This window comes from Mastigoproctus giganteus, chromosome 2, assembly GCF_048544385.1.
Source record: "Mastigoproctus giganteus isolate SK-2022 chromosome 2, ASM4854438v1, whole genome shotgun sequence".
In the NCBI taxonomy this organism is placed as follows: Eukaryota; Metazoa; Arthropoda; class Arachnida; order Uropygi; family Thelyphonidae; genus Mastigoproctus; species Mastigoproctus giganteus.
In genome coordinates, this window is record NC_143576.1 from 190128941 (window position 1) to 190147798 (window position 18858).

An 18858-nucleotide genomic window follows, 5' to 3' on the forward strand; every position below is an offset into this window, starting at 1 on the left:
ATGTGAAAATGTCTGCAATTCTGCCCAGACACAATAGGAGGGAGTATATGATGAGAGCCTTGTCGATCAATTCGGCCCTGGAGAGATTGTGCAAGGCTTGAGGGGTAGAATTTTCTTCAGCCTGGTCTGTGATTGTTGACAGGAGAGACTGCTTCTACATGGATGGGATATACTTAAATAGAAAGGGTGCAAGAATATTTGCTGATGCTATTGAGGCAGTGTTAGGTGAATTGGAAAACTGTTAGCTTGGGGGGGGGTTACACAGACTAAAAGGTTAACAGTGGCCACAAAAAGATGTTGTTGTTGTTGTTGTTATTTGGTTTTTAGGATCATTAGCAACTAAGGCCATATTGCTCCGGGGATATGCGGTAGTTATTCCCTGACCTTTCTGCATCCTCTGTATTTGGTGGCTCATGGGCTCGAACCCCGGTCTAATCAAGAAGCATGTGCTACGCACTGCTGCTCCTGCCTACCTGGCTATGGAGGTGCCGCCACAGGAAGAGGCAAAAGTGATTCTTCCACTGCTTCTATTGCAATGAGCAGCAGCATGGAAAGCAAGGCAATGGAGATTTCCAGGACTGTTGGGAGTCATAGTGGAACAAATAAATACATGGCCTGTGTTAGGGTAACTAAGAGTAGAAACAGGTGTGTGTATACTTGCATGTACACCAATTTTAGGAGTATAGTTAATAAATTTGATGAGTTTGAAGTGCTAGTCAAGACATCAAAAGCAGATATTGTGATATCAGAGTCGTGGTGTTATACAGATATAAGCAGTGCAGAATTGGAATTTGGGGAGTACAATGTGAACAGAAAGGAGAGACAGGACAGGAAGGGAGGAGGTTATGCTGTTAGTTCGGAAACACATAAAATCTAAGGAAGTGCATCCAATTAATGTTGGGGAACAATGCAATGCTCAGTCTGTTTGGTGTGAAATAAGCACTGGGAAAGGAAAAATGAGAGTAGGTGTGTGTTATAGACCTAATAAATCTGATGAGTATTATGAGCAATTGTGCAGAGAAATAGAGTGGGCTAGTAAATCAGAATGTCTTAAAATGGGAGATTTTAACTTTCCAGATACTGACTGTAACTTGTGGGTTGGTCACTTGCACACTAGCAAGACTTTTGTGGATTTATTGGATGACTGTTTTCTACAGCAACATGTTCAAGAGGTATCCAGAAGGAGTAATACTCTTGATCTCATTATCAGTAACGATTCTTCATGCATTAAGAATCTGCAGATAAAGGAACCACTGGGCAACAGTGATCACAATGAATTGATGTGGGAATTATTTAAAGATGTAACTACCATCAAATCTAAAGGGAAGGGCTTTTGCTTTCTTAAAGGTGACTACAGAGGTCTCAGACAGTTGTTTAAATTCTGTACAGTGGGATCAACTGATGATGTTACCAACAGTGAATTCTAAATGGGAAGCCTTCAGGGACTTAATTTTGGAGGCTATTAGGCTTTTCATTCCAATTAAGAATGGATGTCAGATGAATTAATGAGGCTAGTGGCAGAGAAGAAAAATGTATGGGATGGTATAAATTTTCAGGTGACACAGAAGCCTATGGCAGATATAAGCTTGTCTGTAATCAAGTCACAAAGGAAATTAGGCAGGTGAAGGTAGATTACGAGAAATCTTTGTCAAAGGATGCAAAGAAAAACAGCAAAGAGTTCTTTACTTATGTAAACTCTAGAAGGAAAGGGATAAATCAGATTGGACCACATAACATATAGACGGGTTGACTATTGATGATCATGTTCAGGTAGCTGATAAATTGAATGAGTATTTCGCATCTACATTCACACATGAGGAGTTAATTCAATGAGGGGAATGTCAGAAGTTTATCAAACAACAACAACAACAACAACAGGGAACTAAGTGATTTTCTAATGGAGGAGAAATTGTTGAAGTTAAATATAAGGGAGGCACCTGGGGTAGATGGAATCTTTCCAGTTATATTAAAGGAAGCAGCAAAGGAAGTAAGCAAACCCTTAGCCATAATTATGAGAGCTTCCTTGAAATCAGTGGAGGTCCCCATGGACTGGAGGTGTCCAAACATATCATCAATTCACAAAACGGGTTCAAAAGGTGACACAAATAACTATAGACTTGTTAGTTTAACGTGTGTTCCAGGGAAAATAAAGGAATCACTGGTTAAAGAAGCATTGCAGGATCATCTAGGCAAGACAGCAGTAATAATTCAGACCCAACATAGGTTTGTCAAGGGGAAGTCTTGTCTGACCAATTTGATTGGATACTGTGATGTGGTCACAAAGGAACGGGATGCAAAAAATAATTTTGATATCATATACATGGATTTCAGGAAACCTTCTGATACTGTTCCACATAGAAGACTACTGTACAAATTGGAGCAGTACGGCATTAAGGGCAAGTTGCTACAATGGATAAAAGGATGGGTGAGTGGAAAAGACAGCGAGTGATGATCAATGTGTACTGGTCTACGTGGACTAATGTTATTAGTGGTGGCCCTCAGTGTTCGGTGTTAGGCCTATTGTTGTTTTGTATATTTATCAATGATATTGATGAAGCTATATCAAGCTTAATGTCAAAGTTTGTAGATGATACAAAGGTTGGCAGGGTTGTTAATAACAGTAATGATAGTATGCTGCTGCTGCATCTGGAAAAGTTGGATAGATGGGCTGAGAAGTGGCAAGTGAAGTTTAACATTGACAAATACAAAGTACTCCATATGGGTAGCGGTAACCCAAAAGAAATGTACCAACTATGTGGAGTTACATTCATGGTAGTGGAGAATGAAAGAGACCTGGGATAATTGTGCAGTCATATATGAAGTTTTCTGAACAGTGCAGACAGGCTGCCAGAGTAAGACATGGGGTCTTATCAATGATATACAGGAATTTTGTGAGCAGGTATAAGGAGGTGATTATCCCTTTGTATAAGGCGATGTTCAGGCCATACCTTGAGTACTGATTACTGGGTACTTTGATCTGGTCTGGAAGCCTCATTTTAGGAAGGATGTAGAGTTGCTAGAACAAGTACAGAGAAGAGCAACAAGACTTGTGGGGAACAAAGGGGAACTTAAGCCTTTCATCATAAGACCATGTTTATGAAATTCATAAATGTGGTCTTATGATGAAAGGCTTAAGTTCTTCAAATTGCAGCTTCTTAAGACTATGCACCTGCATGAGGCAATCTGATTGAGGTGTATACACAATGTGCAGTGATCACAATGTGCTGATGAGGGATTGATCTGTCCTTGTAAAGGAAGTAACTACCAACAAGGGTAAAGGGAAGGGTTTTTGCTGTCGTAAAGGTGACTACCGTAGTCTGAAACAGTTTTTAAATTCTATACAGTGGGACCATCTGATGATGTTACCAACAGCAAATTCAAAATGAGAAGCTTTCAAAGAATTAATCTTGGAAGCTACTAGGCTTTTCATACCAACAAAGAAATATTGTTCAAGGTTTACGCCTAAATGGATTTCAGATGAACTTGATATCGATGGTTCAACTGTTCATGATCCTGCGTAGGTAGCTAGCAATCTGAATGAGTATTTTACATCTACATTTACACATGAGGAGTAATTCAGTGAGTGGAATGCCAGAGGTGTATTAAACTCTGGCAGTGACCTAAACGATTTTGTAATAACTGAGAGCAAAGTGGAGCTCAGAAAATGTTGAAGATAAACATAACAAAGGCACCTGCGGTGGATGGGATCTATCCAGGTATATTAAAGGAGGCAGCAAAGGAAGTAAGCAAACACTAAGTCATAATTATGAGAGCTTCTATGGAATCAGGGGAGGTATGACTGGAGATGTGAAAATGTGACCCTAATTTATAAAGGAGTATCAAAGGGTGACACGTGTAATTACAGATCTGTTAGTTTAACTTCTGTTCCAGGGAAATTAATGGAGGCATTGGTCAAAGAAGCACTGCAGGATCATCTAGGCAAGACTTCAGTTATAGTTCAGAAACAGCATGGGTTTGTTAAGGGGAAGTCTTGTTTGACCAATCTGATTGGATACTATGATGTGGTCACAAAGGAACTGGATGCAAAGATTAATTTTGATATCATGGAAGGCTTTTGGTACTGTTGCACATGGAAGACTGCTGTACAAATTGGAGCAGGGTGGCATTGGGGTCAATTTGCTACTATGGATAAAGGGATGGTTGCAGAAAGAAGACAGAGAGTGGTAATCAATGGACACTGCTCTTCGTGGACTAATGATATTAGAGGAGATCCCCACGGTTCAGTGTTGGGTCCATTGTTGTTTTCTGTATTTATTAATGATATTGATGAAGGTATATCAGGCTTAATGTCTAAGTTTGCAGATGATATGAAGGTTGGCAGGTTTGCTAATGACATTAGCATTAGTAGAGGCATTTGATGCAAGAAAGCAAGCTTATGCAGCATCAGCCAATAAAATTTAAAGTAAAATAAATAAATAAAAAATAACCACTTCCACTTCACCCCTCTGTTCGTTCGAAATACCTGTCCAGCCGAGCCTTAAACTTATTTAGGCTATCAACTTCCACGACAAGGGATGGAAGTCTGTTCCACCTACCAACCACCCGCTGGCTAAAGGCAAATTTCCGCACATCTATCCTACATCTGTCTTTCCTCAATTTGAATTTATGCCCTCTCAGGTGATTATTCTGAGCAAGAGGAAGAATCCCATCAGCATTGAGCATGCTCAAACCATTCAAGGCTTTGTACACCTCTATCAGATCACCTCGCTGGTGCCTAGTCTCCAGACACTGTAATTCGCAAAACTTAAGCCTTTCTTCGTAAGAGCACCCCTTTGTTCCATTCACTAATCTTGTTGCCCTTCTCTGTACTTGTTCCAGCAGCTCTACATCCTTCTTGAAATGAGGCCTCCAGGCCTGTATACAGTACTCTAGGTGTGGCCTGACCATTGCCTTATACAAGGGAATAATCACCTCCTTATCCCTGCTAGAAAAATTCCTATATATCATTGACAATACACCATGAGCTACTCTTGCAGCCTGTCTGCACTGCTCAGAGAACTTCATATCTGCCTCCACAACCACCCCCAGGTCCCTTTCATTCTCTACCACTGTCAGTGTAGTACCACAGAGTTGATACGTTGCTCTGGGGTTGCTGTTTCCCATAAGTAGTGCTTTACATTTCTCAATGTTAAACTTCATTTGCCACCTCTCAGCCCATCTGCTCAACCTTTCCAGATCCTGTTGCAGCAGCATACTGTCAGTAGTGTCCTTGACAAAACTGCCAACCTTCATATCGTCTGCAAACTTGGACATTAAGCTTGATATACCATCATCAATATCATTTATAAATACAGAAAACAATAAAGGACCCAATACTGAACCCTGAGGGACTACACTAATAACATTAGTCCACGATGAGCAGTGTCCATTGATTACCACTCTCTGTCTTCTCCCCCTCAACTACCCCTTTATCCATAGCAGCAATTTGAGTCCAATGCCACACTGCTCCAATTTGTGCAGCAGTCTTCCTGTGCAACAGTATCAAAAGCCTTTCTAAGATCCAAGTATATAATATCAAAGTTATTCCCTGCATCCAGTTCTTTTGTGACTGCATCATAGTATCCAATCAAATTGGTCAGGCAAGACTTCCCCTTAACAAAACCATGCTGTGTCTGAGCTATAACTGAAGTCTTGTCTAGATGATCCTGCAGTGCTTCTTTAACCAGTGGCTCCATTAATTTTCCGGGAACCGAAGTTAAACTCACAGGGCTATAATTACTTGTGTCAGCCTTTGATCCTCCTTTGTGAATTGGGGTCACATTTGCACATCTCCAGTCTGTGGATACTTCCCCTGAGTCCAAGGAAGCTCTCATAATTATGGCTAAGGGTTTGCTTACTTCCTTTGCTGCCTCCTTTAATATAACTGGATAGATTCCATCCACCCCAGGTGCCTTTCTTGTGTTTATCTTCAACAATTTCTCCTCCACTTTACTCTCAGTTATTACAAGATTGTCTCTAGCTTACTGCCAGAGTTGAATACACCTCTGGCATTCCCCTCGCTGAATAACTCCTCATGTTTGAATGTCGATGCAAAATATTCATTTAGTTTGTCAGCTGCCTGAGCAGGATCATCAACAGTTGACCCATCGATATCAAGTGGACCAATCTGATTCATCCCCTTCCTTCTAGAGTTTACATAAGCAAAGAACTCTTTGCTGTTTTTCTTCGCATCCCTTGCCAAGGATTTCTCGTAATCTGCCTTCGCCTGCCTAACCTCCTTTGTAACTTGGTTACAGATCAACTAGTATCAATCATAGGTTTCTGTGTCACGTGTTAATTTGTATGTATCCCATGCATTTTTCTTCTCTGCCATATGTCTCATTAGTTCATCTGACATCCATTTAGGCCTAAACCTTGAACAATATTTCTTAGTTGGTATGTAAAGCCTAGTAGCTTCCAAGATAAATTCTTTGAATGCTTCCCATTTTGAATTTGATGTTGGTAACATCATCAGTTGATCCTACTGTATAGAATTTAAATACTGTCTCAGTCCATCGTAGTCGCCTTTATGAAAGCAATACCCCTTCCCTTTACCCCTAATGGTAGTTACCACTTTGAGTAAATCCCACTTCAGAACACTGTGATCACTGCCACCTAGTGGTTCATTTATCTGCAGATTCTTAATGCATGAAGAATCACTACTGATAATCAAATCAAGAGTATTACTCCCTCTAGTTGCCTCCCGAACATGCTGATGTAGAAAACAATCATCCAATAAATCCACAAAAGCCTTGCTAGTGTGTGAGTGACCAGCCCCCAAATTCCAGTCAATATCTGGGAAATTAAAATCCCCCATAATAAGACTCTCTGATTTACTGGCCCACTCTATTTCTCTGTACAGTTTCTTATTATACTCATCAGAGTCATTAGGCCTATAGCACACTCCTACTCTCAATTTTGATCTCCCAATGCTTATGTCACACCAAACTGACTCGACACTGCACTGTCCAGCGATGTCGACTGGCTTCACTTCCTTGGATTTTATGTGTTTCTTAACTAATAGCATAACCCCTCCTCCCTTCCTATCCTGTCTATCCTTTCTGTAGACATTGTACTCCCCAAATTCCAGTTCTGCATTCCTTATATCTGTGTGACACGACGTCTCTGAAATCCCAACAATATCTGCCTTTGATGTTTTGAGCAATACCTCAAATTCATCAAATTTATTTACTAGACTCCTAGCATTGGTGTACACACAAGTATACATGCACCTGCTCTTCCTCTTAGCCACCCTAACACAACCCATGTGTTTACTTGTATCCCAATTATTCCCAGCAGTCTCTGAAATATCCTGCATCTTATTTTCCAGGCTGCTGCTCATTCCAATAGAAGCAGTGCAAGAATCACTTTCTCCTCTGCCAGTGGCTACTGTTAATCTATTAGTCCTTGTATCCTTGTATCAAAGGGGTGCTCTTACGAAGAAAGGCTTAAGTTTTGCGAATTACAGTGTCTGGAAACTAGGCACCAGCGAGGTGATCTGATAGAGGTGTACAAAGCCTTGAATGGTTTGAGCATGCTCAATGCTGATGGGATTCTTCTTCCTCTTGCTCAGAGTAATCACCTGAGAGGGCATAAATTCAAATTGAGGAAAGACAGATGTAGGATAGATGTGCGAGAAATTTGCCTTTAGCCAGCGGGTGGTTGGTAGGTGGAACAGACTTCCATCCCTTGTCGTGGAAGTTGATAGCCTAAATAAGTTTAAGGCTCAGCTGGACAGGTATTTCGAACGAACAGAGGGGTGAAGTGGAAGTGGTTATTTTTTATTTATTTATGTTACTTTTTTTTTTTTTTTTTTTTTTGGCTGATGCTGCATAAGCTTGCTTTCTTGCAATAAATGCCTCTACTAATGCTAAAAATGCTAATGCTAATGCTAATCCTACCAATCTAGCAGTTTTCCGACCCACCTAACACTGCCTCGATACCATCAGCAAACATTCTTGCACCCTTTCTATTTAAGTGTATCCCATCCCTGTAGAAGCAGTCTCTCCTGTTAACAAGTACAGACCAGGCTGAAAAAAATTCTACCCCTTGAGCCCTGCACAATCTTTCCAGGACCGAATTGATCGATAGGGCTCTCATCCTATACTCCCTCCTATCGTGTCTGGGCAGAATTGTAGACACTTTCAAATTCAACCCTAATTCACAGCTTTTTTTCCTGAGGGACCTGTACTTGTTAAGTAATTCCGCTGGTCTCCTACTCTTAATATCATTAGTGCCAACGTGTACAACTATATCACCTTTTGTGCCCTTAAAAGATGATATCTGCTCTACAACGTCATCAACCTTTGCCCCTGGCAGACATACCCTGGTCCTGTTCCACCTATCCTTTTTACAAAGCATGTTTCCCGTTTCCCTGACAATAGAGTTACCAACAACTACTAGTTCCTTTGGGACCAGCGCATTCTGCCTTGGGGGCTGCCGCTGTGTTGCGCGATGACCAAGTGCAAGCTCTGGCATTGGTGTGGGCAGCTGAGACCATGATGGGCCCCTCACTTGTAATCCTTCGAGGGCATCCACCCTGTCCTTCAAGCTCTCATATAGGCCCATAACAATGCTGAGTTGACGCCTGATTTTCTTACACTCCTTGCATCGCGCACATACAAAGACATCCCCCATGGCAGTATCATGTCCCATACCTGACTGCTCCACAAACATCAAGCAAATAGTGCATCTTAAAAGGTTGTGATTCAGAGGCAACTGCCCCCATCAGTTGTCCTCTGAGCCACAGCATTCCCATTAGCTTGAGCCTTTTGCTTTGCTGCTCTGGTTTGAGTCATGATTTCGATTTACTTTCAATAAAATTTCAATTTCAGTACAAAATTAAATCCTAAACTTGTATCCCAACACAGTTATAACGCTATATTTATGTTTCAGTAACGAGTGTTATCTACGAAATCTACGAGTGTTATCTACGAATTATTTGTTTCAGTAACGAGTGTTATCTACGAAATATTTGTGTTTCAGTAACGAGTGTTATCTACGAAATCCCTTTATATAACTTCCGTATCAAGTTATGTATTAATTATTTATTTTTACTAATTATTTATATTACGTAACCTAAGTGGTTATATGTATAGTTAAAAGTACAATTTAATTGCCAATGAAGTTCGACAAGATTAATAGATTTTACTGATTAATTTTCGCGTAACAATGGCGGCTATTTACGATTGGTAAACACGTGGATTTGATACCCTTTCCGATACTAAGTAATACCTACAAAATCTCTATCTAAGTTACTTTAAACTTAAGTACCGTTAATAGGAATATAAAGCTACTCTAGAAAATAAGTTAATATGTCAATTTAAACTAATAAAGCAGAAAATAAATCAGAAAAAACTTCTCTGTTCCAAGGGCGGCAGAAAGGCACGTCCGCACAGGCAACCCTCGTCTATGATCGTCTATCATTAATGAGAGTACGCTACTGCAATAGGATCTAGAAAAGTTGAGGAGATGGGCAACTGAAGTTTACATTTGTCAATGTTAAATTTCAGTTGTAACCTCTCAGCCCATCAGCAGTAACCCCAGGGCAATGTATCAACTCTGTGGTACTTCACTCAGGGTGTTAGAAAATGAAAAGGAACTGGGGGTAATTATGCAGTCAGATATGATATTTTCTGAGCAGTGCAGACAGTCTGCAAGGGTAGCTCATGGTGTCTTGTCAATAATATACAGAAATTTTTCTAGAAGGTATAAGGAGGTGATTATCCCCTTGTATAACACAATGGTCAGATTGCACCTTGAGTACTGTATACAGGTCTGGAGGGCTCATTTTAGAAAATGATGTAGAGCTGCTGGAATGAGTACAGACAAGGGCAACAAGATTAGTGAATTGAACAAATGCAAAGTACTGCATATGGGTAGAAGCAAACCTAGAGAAACGTACCAACTGTATAGTACTGCACTTAGGGTAGTAGATAATGAAAAAAACCTGGGGAGTGCTTATGCACTCAGATATGAAGTGTTCTGATCAATGCAGACAGGCTGCCAGAGCAGGTCACGGGAATTGTCAATGATATACAGAAATTTTGCTAGCAGGAAAAAGGAAGTAATTATTCCTTTGTATAAAGCATTGCTCAGGCCTCTGGATGCATCATTTTAGGAAGGAGGTAGTGTTGCTTGAACATGTACAAGAAGGGCAACAAGATTGGTGAACGGAACGAAAGGGGTCCTCTTACCAAGAAAAGCTTTAAGTTCTGACGCTTGCATACTCTGGAGACTAGTCACCTGTGAGGTGATCTGATTGAGGTATATAATGCCTTCAATGGGTTGAGCATGCTGAATTCTGATGGGATTCTTTTGCTTGCTCAGATTATGAACCGGAGGGGACATAAATTCAAATTGAGGAAAGACAGTTGTAGAATATTGATAGCTTTAATAAATTCAAGGAGGAACTGGACAAATGTTTAGAGGGAATGGTTGTGTGAAATTATTATTATTATTTTTTTTTTTTTGGTTGATGCTACTACATAAGCTCATACGCTTGCTTTCTTGCATCAAATGCCTCTATTACTACTACTAGTACAACAACAACAAAGGGTTTCTCTTACAAAGAAAGGTTTAAGGTTTGCTAATTACAGTGTCTGGAGAACACTCACATGCGTGGTGATCTGATTTAGGTGTAGAAGGCCTTGAATGGTTTGGGCAAGATCACTGCTGATTTGATTCTTCCTCTTGCCCAGATTAATTGCCTGAGGTGACATAAATTCGAATTGAGGAAAGACAGTTGTAGAATAGATGTGCAGAAATTTTCCTTTAGCCAGCAGGTGGTTGATTTCTGGAACAAACTTCCATCTGTTGTTGTGGAAGTTGACAGCTTAAATAAATTCAAGGCAGAACTAGACAAACATTTGGAGCACATGGATGGGTGAAATGGGAAGGGTTTCTTTTATTTCTTTTTGGCTGACTTGCTTTCTTGCATCATGTGCTTCTACTAATGCTAATGATGATGGTGAGGTGATTTCTGCTGCTGAGTTGTGGTCTGAAGGTCAGTCAGAGAACCTCTACAAAACTGGCCTTCGGAAGTACCATATTTCCCCATGTATAAGACACCTTTTTTCGAAACATTTGGGGTCTAAAAACTGGGTGCGTCTTATACAGTGGTTGTAAATTTTTTAATTTGCATTTCCCACTTTTTTGCGCTGTCTTTGTGCTCATTGTTTCGCACTTGTTACCGGTACATTAGGTTACGTTTTGCCACGTTCTGCCCAGAAATGACTCAGAAAAGATTTTCTTACAGTGCTGAATTCAAGTTAAAAGTGATCCAATTTGCAAAAGTGAATGGAAATCGTGCTGCTGAACGTAAGTTTGGTCCTCCTCCAACTGAGAAAACAATCCGAGACTGGCTACGGGAAGAAGAAACCCTACTGAAAACGCCACGGCAGAAGAAGGCCATGAGGCAAGTCAGCAAAATGGCCTGATTTAGAGAGGGAATTGAAGATATGGATTGAAGAGCAAAGGGCAATTGGAAATCCTGTGTCCACAAAGACGGTTCAGCATGAGGCAAGAAGAATTGCTGATGAAAAAGAAGTTACTGATTTCAAAGGAGGACACAATTGGTGCTTCAAGTTCATGAAACGGAATGGACTAAGCATGCGTACATGCACCAGACTTGCCCAAAAGATGCCTGAAAGCTATGAGCAGAAGGTCCTTGAATTTCATCATTTTGTCATTCAATATCGGAAGACACATCAGTTTGAGTTGGGACAGATTGCAAATATGGACGAAGTCCCCCTTCAATTTGATGTCCCAAGTAACAGAACTGTTGATAAGAAGGGGGTAAAAACTGTAACTGTGAAGACAAGTGGACATGAAAAGAGCCATTATACAGTTGTTCTAGCTTGTTGTGCCGATGGAACCAAGCTGCCTCCTATGCTGATTTTCAAATGCAAAACAATGCCAAAAGAAGACATTCCTAGAGGAGTGATTGTCCACGTTCATGACAAGGGTTGGATGGATCAGGATGGGATGAAGATCTGGTCTGAGAAAGTTTGGAGCAGGAGACCAGGTAGGCTCTTATGCAAACCTGCCCTATTGGCGCTTGATCAGTTCAGGGCACACATAACAAAAAACACAAAGAAGATTGCTGCAGAGCAAAAAACAAAACTTGCCGTCATACCTGGCGGCTTGACATCCCAACTCAACCACTTGATGTCAGCGTTAACAAACCCTTCAAAGTTTCCATGAGAGACGAATGGAACCAATGGATGAAGTCTTCTGGGGACAATTTGACACCAGCAGGAAGAGTAAAGAAACCAACTATAGGAGAAGTTTGCACCTGGGTGAAAAGATCAAGATTGAGATCATTGTCAAGTCATTTAAGAAGTGTGGCATTTCAAATGCCATAGATGGAACTGAGGACGAGGCAATATATATGAAGACAGTGATTCGTCATCAGACACAGATGAGGACAAGCTAATGGATGGGAGTTTTGACAGTGATGAGGAGTTGTATGAATTTTATGATGAATAAAACTTGAGTTCAATAACTTTATGTAATACATATTTTTTTTTCAAATTTCGGGCCCAAAAATTAAGGTGCGTCTTATACATGGGGAAATACGGTATATTGAGAGGTGGTAACGTGTTATATTGTCTGATGACTATAGTGAAAAAGTGTAATGCATGCCATTTGTTCAAACCTTCTATTACTAGGTGAATAAAAATTTTTTTGAACCTCACTCATAAGTATTTCTTTTATATCCATCCCATTTACAAAATTATTAGGTAAGCTGAATCAAATGATGCAAAAACTTTAAACCTAGACTACAAACGTGAGACAGTCTCTTTATTTAGAAGCAATCAAAATATGTCAGTTCAAATGCAAAAGTTGTTTGTTCTTATGTGGCCAATAATTTATAAATGTTTTCAACATTATAAACAAAGCCAGATCTTTTTGGAAAAGTTATTAAGTTTTTGTCCACTTCTACATTTACTTTTTAACTGGTTTTGGTCAAAATATAACAAATTTTGGTTTATAAAAATAGACCAAAAGTTGTTATATTCAACTTTTTGATTTTATTAGACTTCTTATTATATAAGACTAATGTCAAATAAATAAAAATAAAAAAATAAGAAAGGTTGCATTTCACATCTATTTTTTTTTTACCTTCCAACTACAAATAACATTTCTGGCAGGAGATGGGCAGCCATGCTTGGCTCTCGATGAACAAAAGTAGCTAGAATCACAATGCACAACCCCAATTCTTCATCACTGTATTCTTCCAAGAAAGCCCCACAGTCATTGCAACGTTCCATAATGACAGCTTCTGATCGAGTAGCAGCTGAATGACCCATATTAGATCTTTTTGGCGTGATTCCGAATTCTGCTTTACGTAACCTTCTGAAATAAGAAAATAAACTACCTATACTTTTGCATTTATCTTTATCTGTCTATGCTAAACAACATATTTATAACAAATTAGACTTATCTTAAAAGCTGCAAATTTAGGTTTTATTAAATTCTGATAAGTTTTACTATGAGTAAATCTAATTTACATTTGAAATAATAAAATGAAACAAAATAAAACAATAGAAAATCATACTGTTACTGCTGCTCTGATACACAAAGCATGAGATAACCTTATGTGTTCATCGAAACTGTATAGCGTAATAATACACAACATATGCTGGTTTCAACAATGAACATTTTAATTGGTCAATCGGTGCCTGTCCACTGTTCTGATAAAGTTTAAGTTATTAAGATCAGTTTCATCCATATGGAATTCAGTTGTTCCATAAAAAATCCATTAATTTGATTACAAAAAAAATAAGTTTACATATGCAGTTTACTCACATAAAATGAAGATGTGTTTTGGTGGCACACAAAAGGTAACATTTAGGTAACATTTATGCTATTTTTCATGATGCCTCTAATGGAAAAAAACTTGAATTATATACCATTGTATATTTGGTATCTGATTTAAGAAAACTGATTTGTCAAAATTCTTTGAAAGTATGCAATGATTTGAAAGTAGGTTAGTCACCAATGATGGGAGAAAGTTCACAGAAAGACTACAAAGTTCAGTAAGAGTACAGAACAGAGAAAGTAGTACAGAACTGGAGAAAGTTCACAAAAACTACAAAGTTCAGTAAGAGTATAGTTCCATATGATCACTGACACCTAGTAGTTCTTTTATCAGCAGATTCTTAATGTGTGAATAATTACTGCTGATAATCAGATCAAGAGTATGACTTTAACATGATGCTGTAGAAAATGGTCATCCAATAAACAACCCACAAGTTTCAGACAATATCTGGAAAGTTAATATCTCCCATTATAAGACTTTCTGATTTACTGGCCCACTTTGCATATTCCGATAGAAGCAGTGCAAGAATCACTTTAATCTCTGCCTGCAGCTATTGTTAATCTATTAGTCTGTGTGTCCCCCCCCCAAGCTAGAAGTTTTCTGAACCACCTAACAATGCCTCAGTAATATCAGCAAATATTCTTGCACCCTTTCTATTTAAGTGTATCCCATTCCTGTAGAAGCAGTCTCTTCTATTAACAAGCACTGAACATGCTAAGAAAAATTCTATCTTGTGAGCCTTGCACAATCTCTCCAGAGTTGAACTGATTGACAAGGCTCTCATCATATACTCCCTCATATTGTGTCTGGCTAGAATTGCAAACACTTTCAAATTTAACCCTTACTTGTGACTTTTCTTAAATTGCCCTGTACTTGTTAAGAAATCTGCAGATCTCCTATCCTTAATATCATTAGTACTAATGTATACAACAATATCACCTTTCATTCCCTTAAAAGATGATATCTGCTCTAAAATGTCATCTACTTTTGCCCTGGCAAACATACCCTAGTGCTAATCTACCCATCCATTTTGTAGAATAAATTTTCTGTTCCCTGACAATAGAATCACCGACAAAAACTACCTCCTCTGAGACCAGTGTATTCTGCCTCGGGGATTGCCACTGTGTTGAGAGCTCGATGAACCCATTTTAATTCCTTTGAGGACATTCACTCTACTCTTCAAGCTCAAAAATATACATCAAAACGCTGAGTTGGTGCATAATTTGTACATACTTTCTCCATTGATCACACAAAGACACCCCCCCCCCCCGGCTCTATCATGTCCTGTTCCAGAAATCTCAAACATTCCATAATTTGTGTTATGCCAAATTTAAGTCGGAATCGCCCTTATGATTTAGTCTGCTATGATAATCAGTTTCCAAAACTGAAGATTTGAACATAACAATCTTCAATATATTAGCATTATTAGTGGCATATGATGCCAGAAAGCAAGCATATATAGCATCAGCCAAAAAAAAAAAAAAAAAAAATCCTCTTCCCATTTCACCTATCCATTTGCTCCAAAAGCTAGTCCAGTTCTTCCTATTTAAGCTATCAATTTCCACAATGACAGACAGAAGTTTGTACCAGCAATCAACCATTAGCTGATTAAAGGTAAATTTCCGAACATCTATTCTTTTGCAACTGACTTTCTTCAATTTTAATTTATGCCCCCTCAATTGTGTAATCTGAGCAAGATGAAAAATCTCATTAGCACTAAGCTTGCTCAAATCATTCAAAGCCTTAAACACCAACACTCAAACAGGTCTCACAGGTGCCTAGTCTCTAGATGCTGTAGTTTGCAGAAATTAAGACTTTCTTGGTAAGAGCACCCCTTGGATACTCTCATCAATATCATTGCCCTTCTCTGTACTTGTTTCAGCAGTTCCATATCTTTCCTAAAATGGAACCACCAGACCTGTATGCAGTACTCAAGGTGTGGCCAGACCATTGCGTTATACAAAGAGATAATCCCTTTGTATATCCCTGCTAGCAAGGTTCCTGTATATCATTGTCCCATGGAGCTGCTTGGGAAGGCTATCTGCTCTGCTGAGAAAACTTGATACCTGACTGCACAATTACCCACAGGTCTTTTTCATTCTCTGCATTTGTTGACAAATGCAAAAGTTCTTTGCATTTGTCAATGTTAAATTTCAGTTACCACCTCTTAGTCCAGCTGCCCAAGTTTTCTAGTTCCTGTTACAACAGTGTACTTTTGTATAATCTTCATATTTGGACATTAAGCCTGATATATCTTGACCAATATCACTGATAAATACAGAAAACAACAGCAGTCCCAACACCGAACCCCAGGGAACCCCACTAATAACATTAGTCCACGAAGAGCAGTGTAAATTTGATTACCACTCTCTGTCTTCTCCCACTCAACCATTCCTTTATCCATAGCAGCATTTTAGCCTTAATGCCATACTGCTCCAATTTGTACAGCAATATTTTATGTGCAACAACATCAAAAGCTTTCCTGAAATCCAAGTATATGATATTAAAATTATTTTTTTCATCCAGTTCCTTTGTGACCACATTGCAGTATCCAATCAAATTGGTCAGGCAAGATTTCCTCTTAACAAACCAATGCTGTGTCTGGAATATAACTGCAGTTTTGTCTAGATGATCCTGCATTGCTTCTTTAACAAGTGACTCCATTATTTTCCCTGGAACAGAAGTTAAACTAACAGGTCTGTAATTACTCGTGTCACCCTTTGTTCCACCTTTGTCAACTGGGGGATACATTTGAACATCTACAGCTGGTGGAGACCTCCTCTGAATCCAAGGATGCTCTCAAAATTATGGCTAAGGATTTGCTTACTTCCTTTGCTGCCTCCTTTAATATAACTGGACATATTCCATCTACCCCAGGTGCCTTTTTTATGTTTAACTTCAAGAATTTCTCCTCCACTTGCTCTCAGTTATTAAAAATCATTTAGCTCTCTGTTATAGTTTAATAAGATTCTGTCCTCCACTTCGCTACAGAATTCCTCACGTGTGAATGTAGATGGAAAATACTCGTTCAGTCAGTTATCTGAGTAGCATCATCAGCAGTTGAACCATTGATATCAAGTGAACCAACCTGATTCCCTTTTCTTCTAGAATTGATATAAGTAAAGAAGTCTTTGCTGTTTTTCTTTGCATCCTTTGACAAAGATTTCTTGTAAGCCTTGTGTTTGCCTATCCTCCTTTGTGATTTGATTAAAGATTAGTGTATATTCACTATAGGCTTCTGTGTCGCCTGATAATTTATATGCATCCCATGAATATTTCTTCTCTGTCATGAGTCTCCATAGTTCATCTGACATCTGTTTAAGCATAAACCTTCAACAGTATTTCTTAGTTGGTATGAAAAGCCTAGTGGTTTCCAAGATTAATTCCTTGAATGCCACCCATTTAGAACTTGATGTTGGTAACATCATCAGTTGGTCCCACTGTACAAAATTTAAAAACTGTTTGAGGCCACCATAGTCACCGTTATGAAAGCAATAACCCTTCCATTTACTGCTGATGATAGCTATATCTTTAAGTAAACCTCACATCAGCACACTGTGAATGCTGCCACTTAGTAGTTCCTTTATCATCAGATTCTTAATGCATGAATAATCACTGCTGATAATCAGAACAAGTGCATTACTTTCTCTGGTTGCTTCTTGAACATGCTGCTGTAGAAAACAGTCATCCAATAAATCCACAAAAGTCTTGCTAGTGTACGAGTGACCAACTCACAAGTTCCAGTCAGTATCTGGGAAAGTTAAAATTCCCCATTATAATACATTCTGATTTACTCTCTTTCTCTGTATAGCTTTTTGTTGTACTCATCAGTTATTAGGCCTATGACACACTGCTACTCTAATTTTTGCCTTTCCAGTGCTTATGTCACACCAAACTGGCTCAACGTTGCACTGGACACCCATGTCAACTGGATGCACTGCCTTACAATTTGTATTTCCTAACTAACAGCATAACGCCTCCTCTCTTCCTGTCCTGTTTGTATGCATTGTACTCCCCAAATTCAAATTCTGCATTCTTTAAACCACATCTCTGTTATCCCAACCATATCTGCCTTGACCAGCACTTCAAATTCATGAATTTATTTACTATTCTTCTAGCATTTGGTATACATGTAAGTATATGTGCTACTGTTCTTACTTTTAGTTACCCTAACATAGCCCATGTATTTACTTGTTTCATGATGACTTCCAGCAGTTCTTGAAATTCCAAGCACCTTGCTTTCCAGGCTGCTGCTCATTCCAATAGAAGCAGTGCAAGAATCACTTTTATCTTTGCCTGTGACTATTGTTAATCTATTAGTCTGCGTATCTTACCAAGCTAACATTTTTTCCGACCCAGCTAACACTGCCTCGATAGCATCAGAAAATATTCTGGTCCCTTTCTATTTAAGTGTATCTCATCACTGTGGAAGCAGCCTCTACTGTTAACATGCACAGATCACACTGAGAAAAATTCTACCCCATGCGCCTTGCTCAATCACTCCAAGGCCGAATTTACTGACAAGGCTCTCATCATATACTCACTCCTATCACGTCTGGGCAGAATTGCAGACACTTTCAAATTTAACCCTAACTTGCAACTTTTTTTTCAACACTTTCTATACTTGTTAAGTAAGTCTGCAAGTTTCTTAATCTTAATGTCATTAATGCCAACGTGTACAACCAAATCAGCCTTTGTGCCCTTAAAAGATGATATCTGCTATACATTATCAACTTTTGCCCCTGGCAGATATACTCTAGTCTTATTACACCTATCCTTTTTGCAGAATATATTTTCAATTTCCCTGACAACAGAGTCACTGACAACAAGTTGCTCCTTTGAGAGTATTCACCTTTTTCTTCAAGTCTCATAAAGGCCCATAATAACACTGAGTTGGTGCCTAACATCTCTACACTCTTTACAATAAGTACACACAAAGACATCCCCTTTGGCAATATCAAGTCCCATTCCTGATGGCCACCCAAATGTACTTTTGTTCAGTGTTGACCTGTACTTGTTAAGTAAGTCAACAG

At 39.1% G+C, this 18858-nt stretch overlaps 1 protein-coding gene across 1 annotated transcript in view; it reads right to left on the minus strand.

The window, feature by feature from the left end:
- Positions 1-18858, minus strand: part of unc79 (UNC-79 domain-containing protein) — a 1082710-nt gene that overhangs the window by 307954 nt on the left and 755898 nt on the right. The window contains exon 38 of the mRNA XM_090389680.1: positions 13126-13359. Within this exon, the coding sequence (XP_090245806.1) occupies positions 13126-13359 (234 nt within the window). The remainder of the gene's footprint in view (positions 1-13125; positions 13360-18858) is intronic.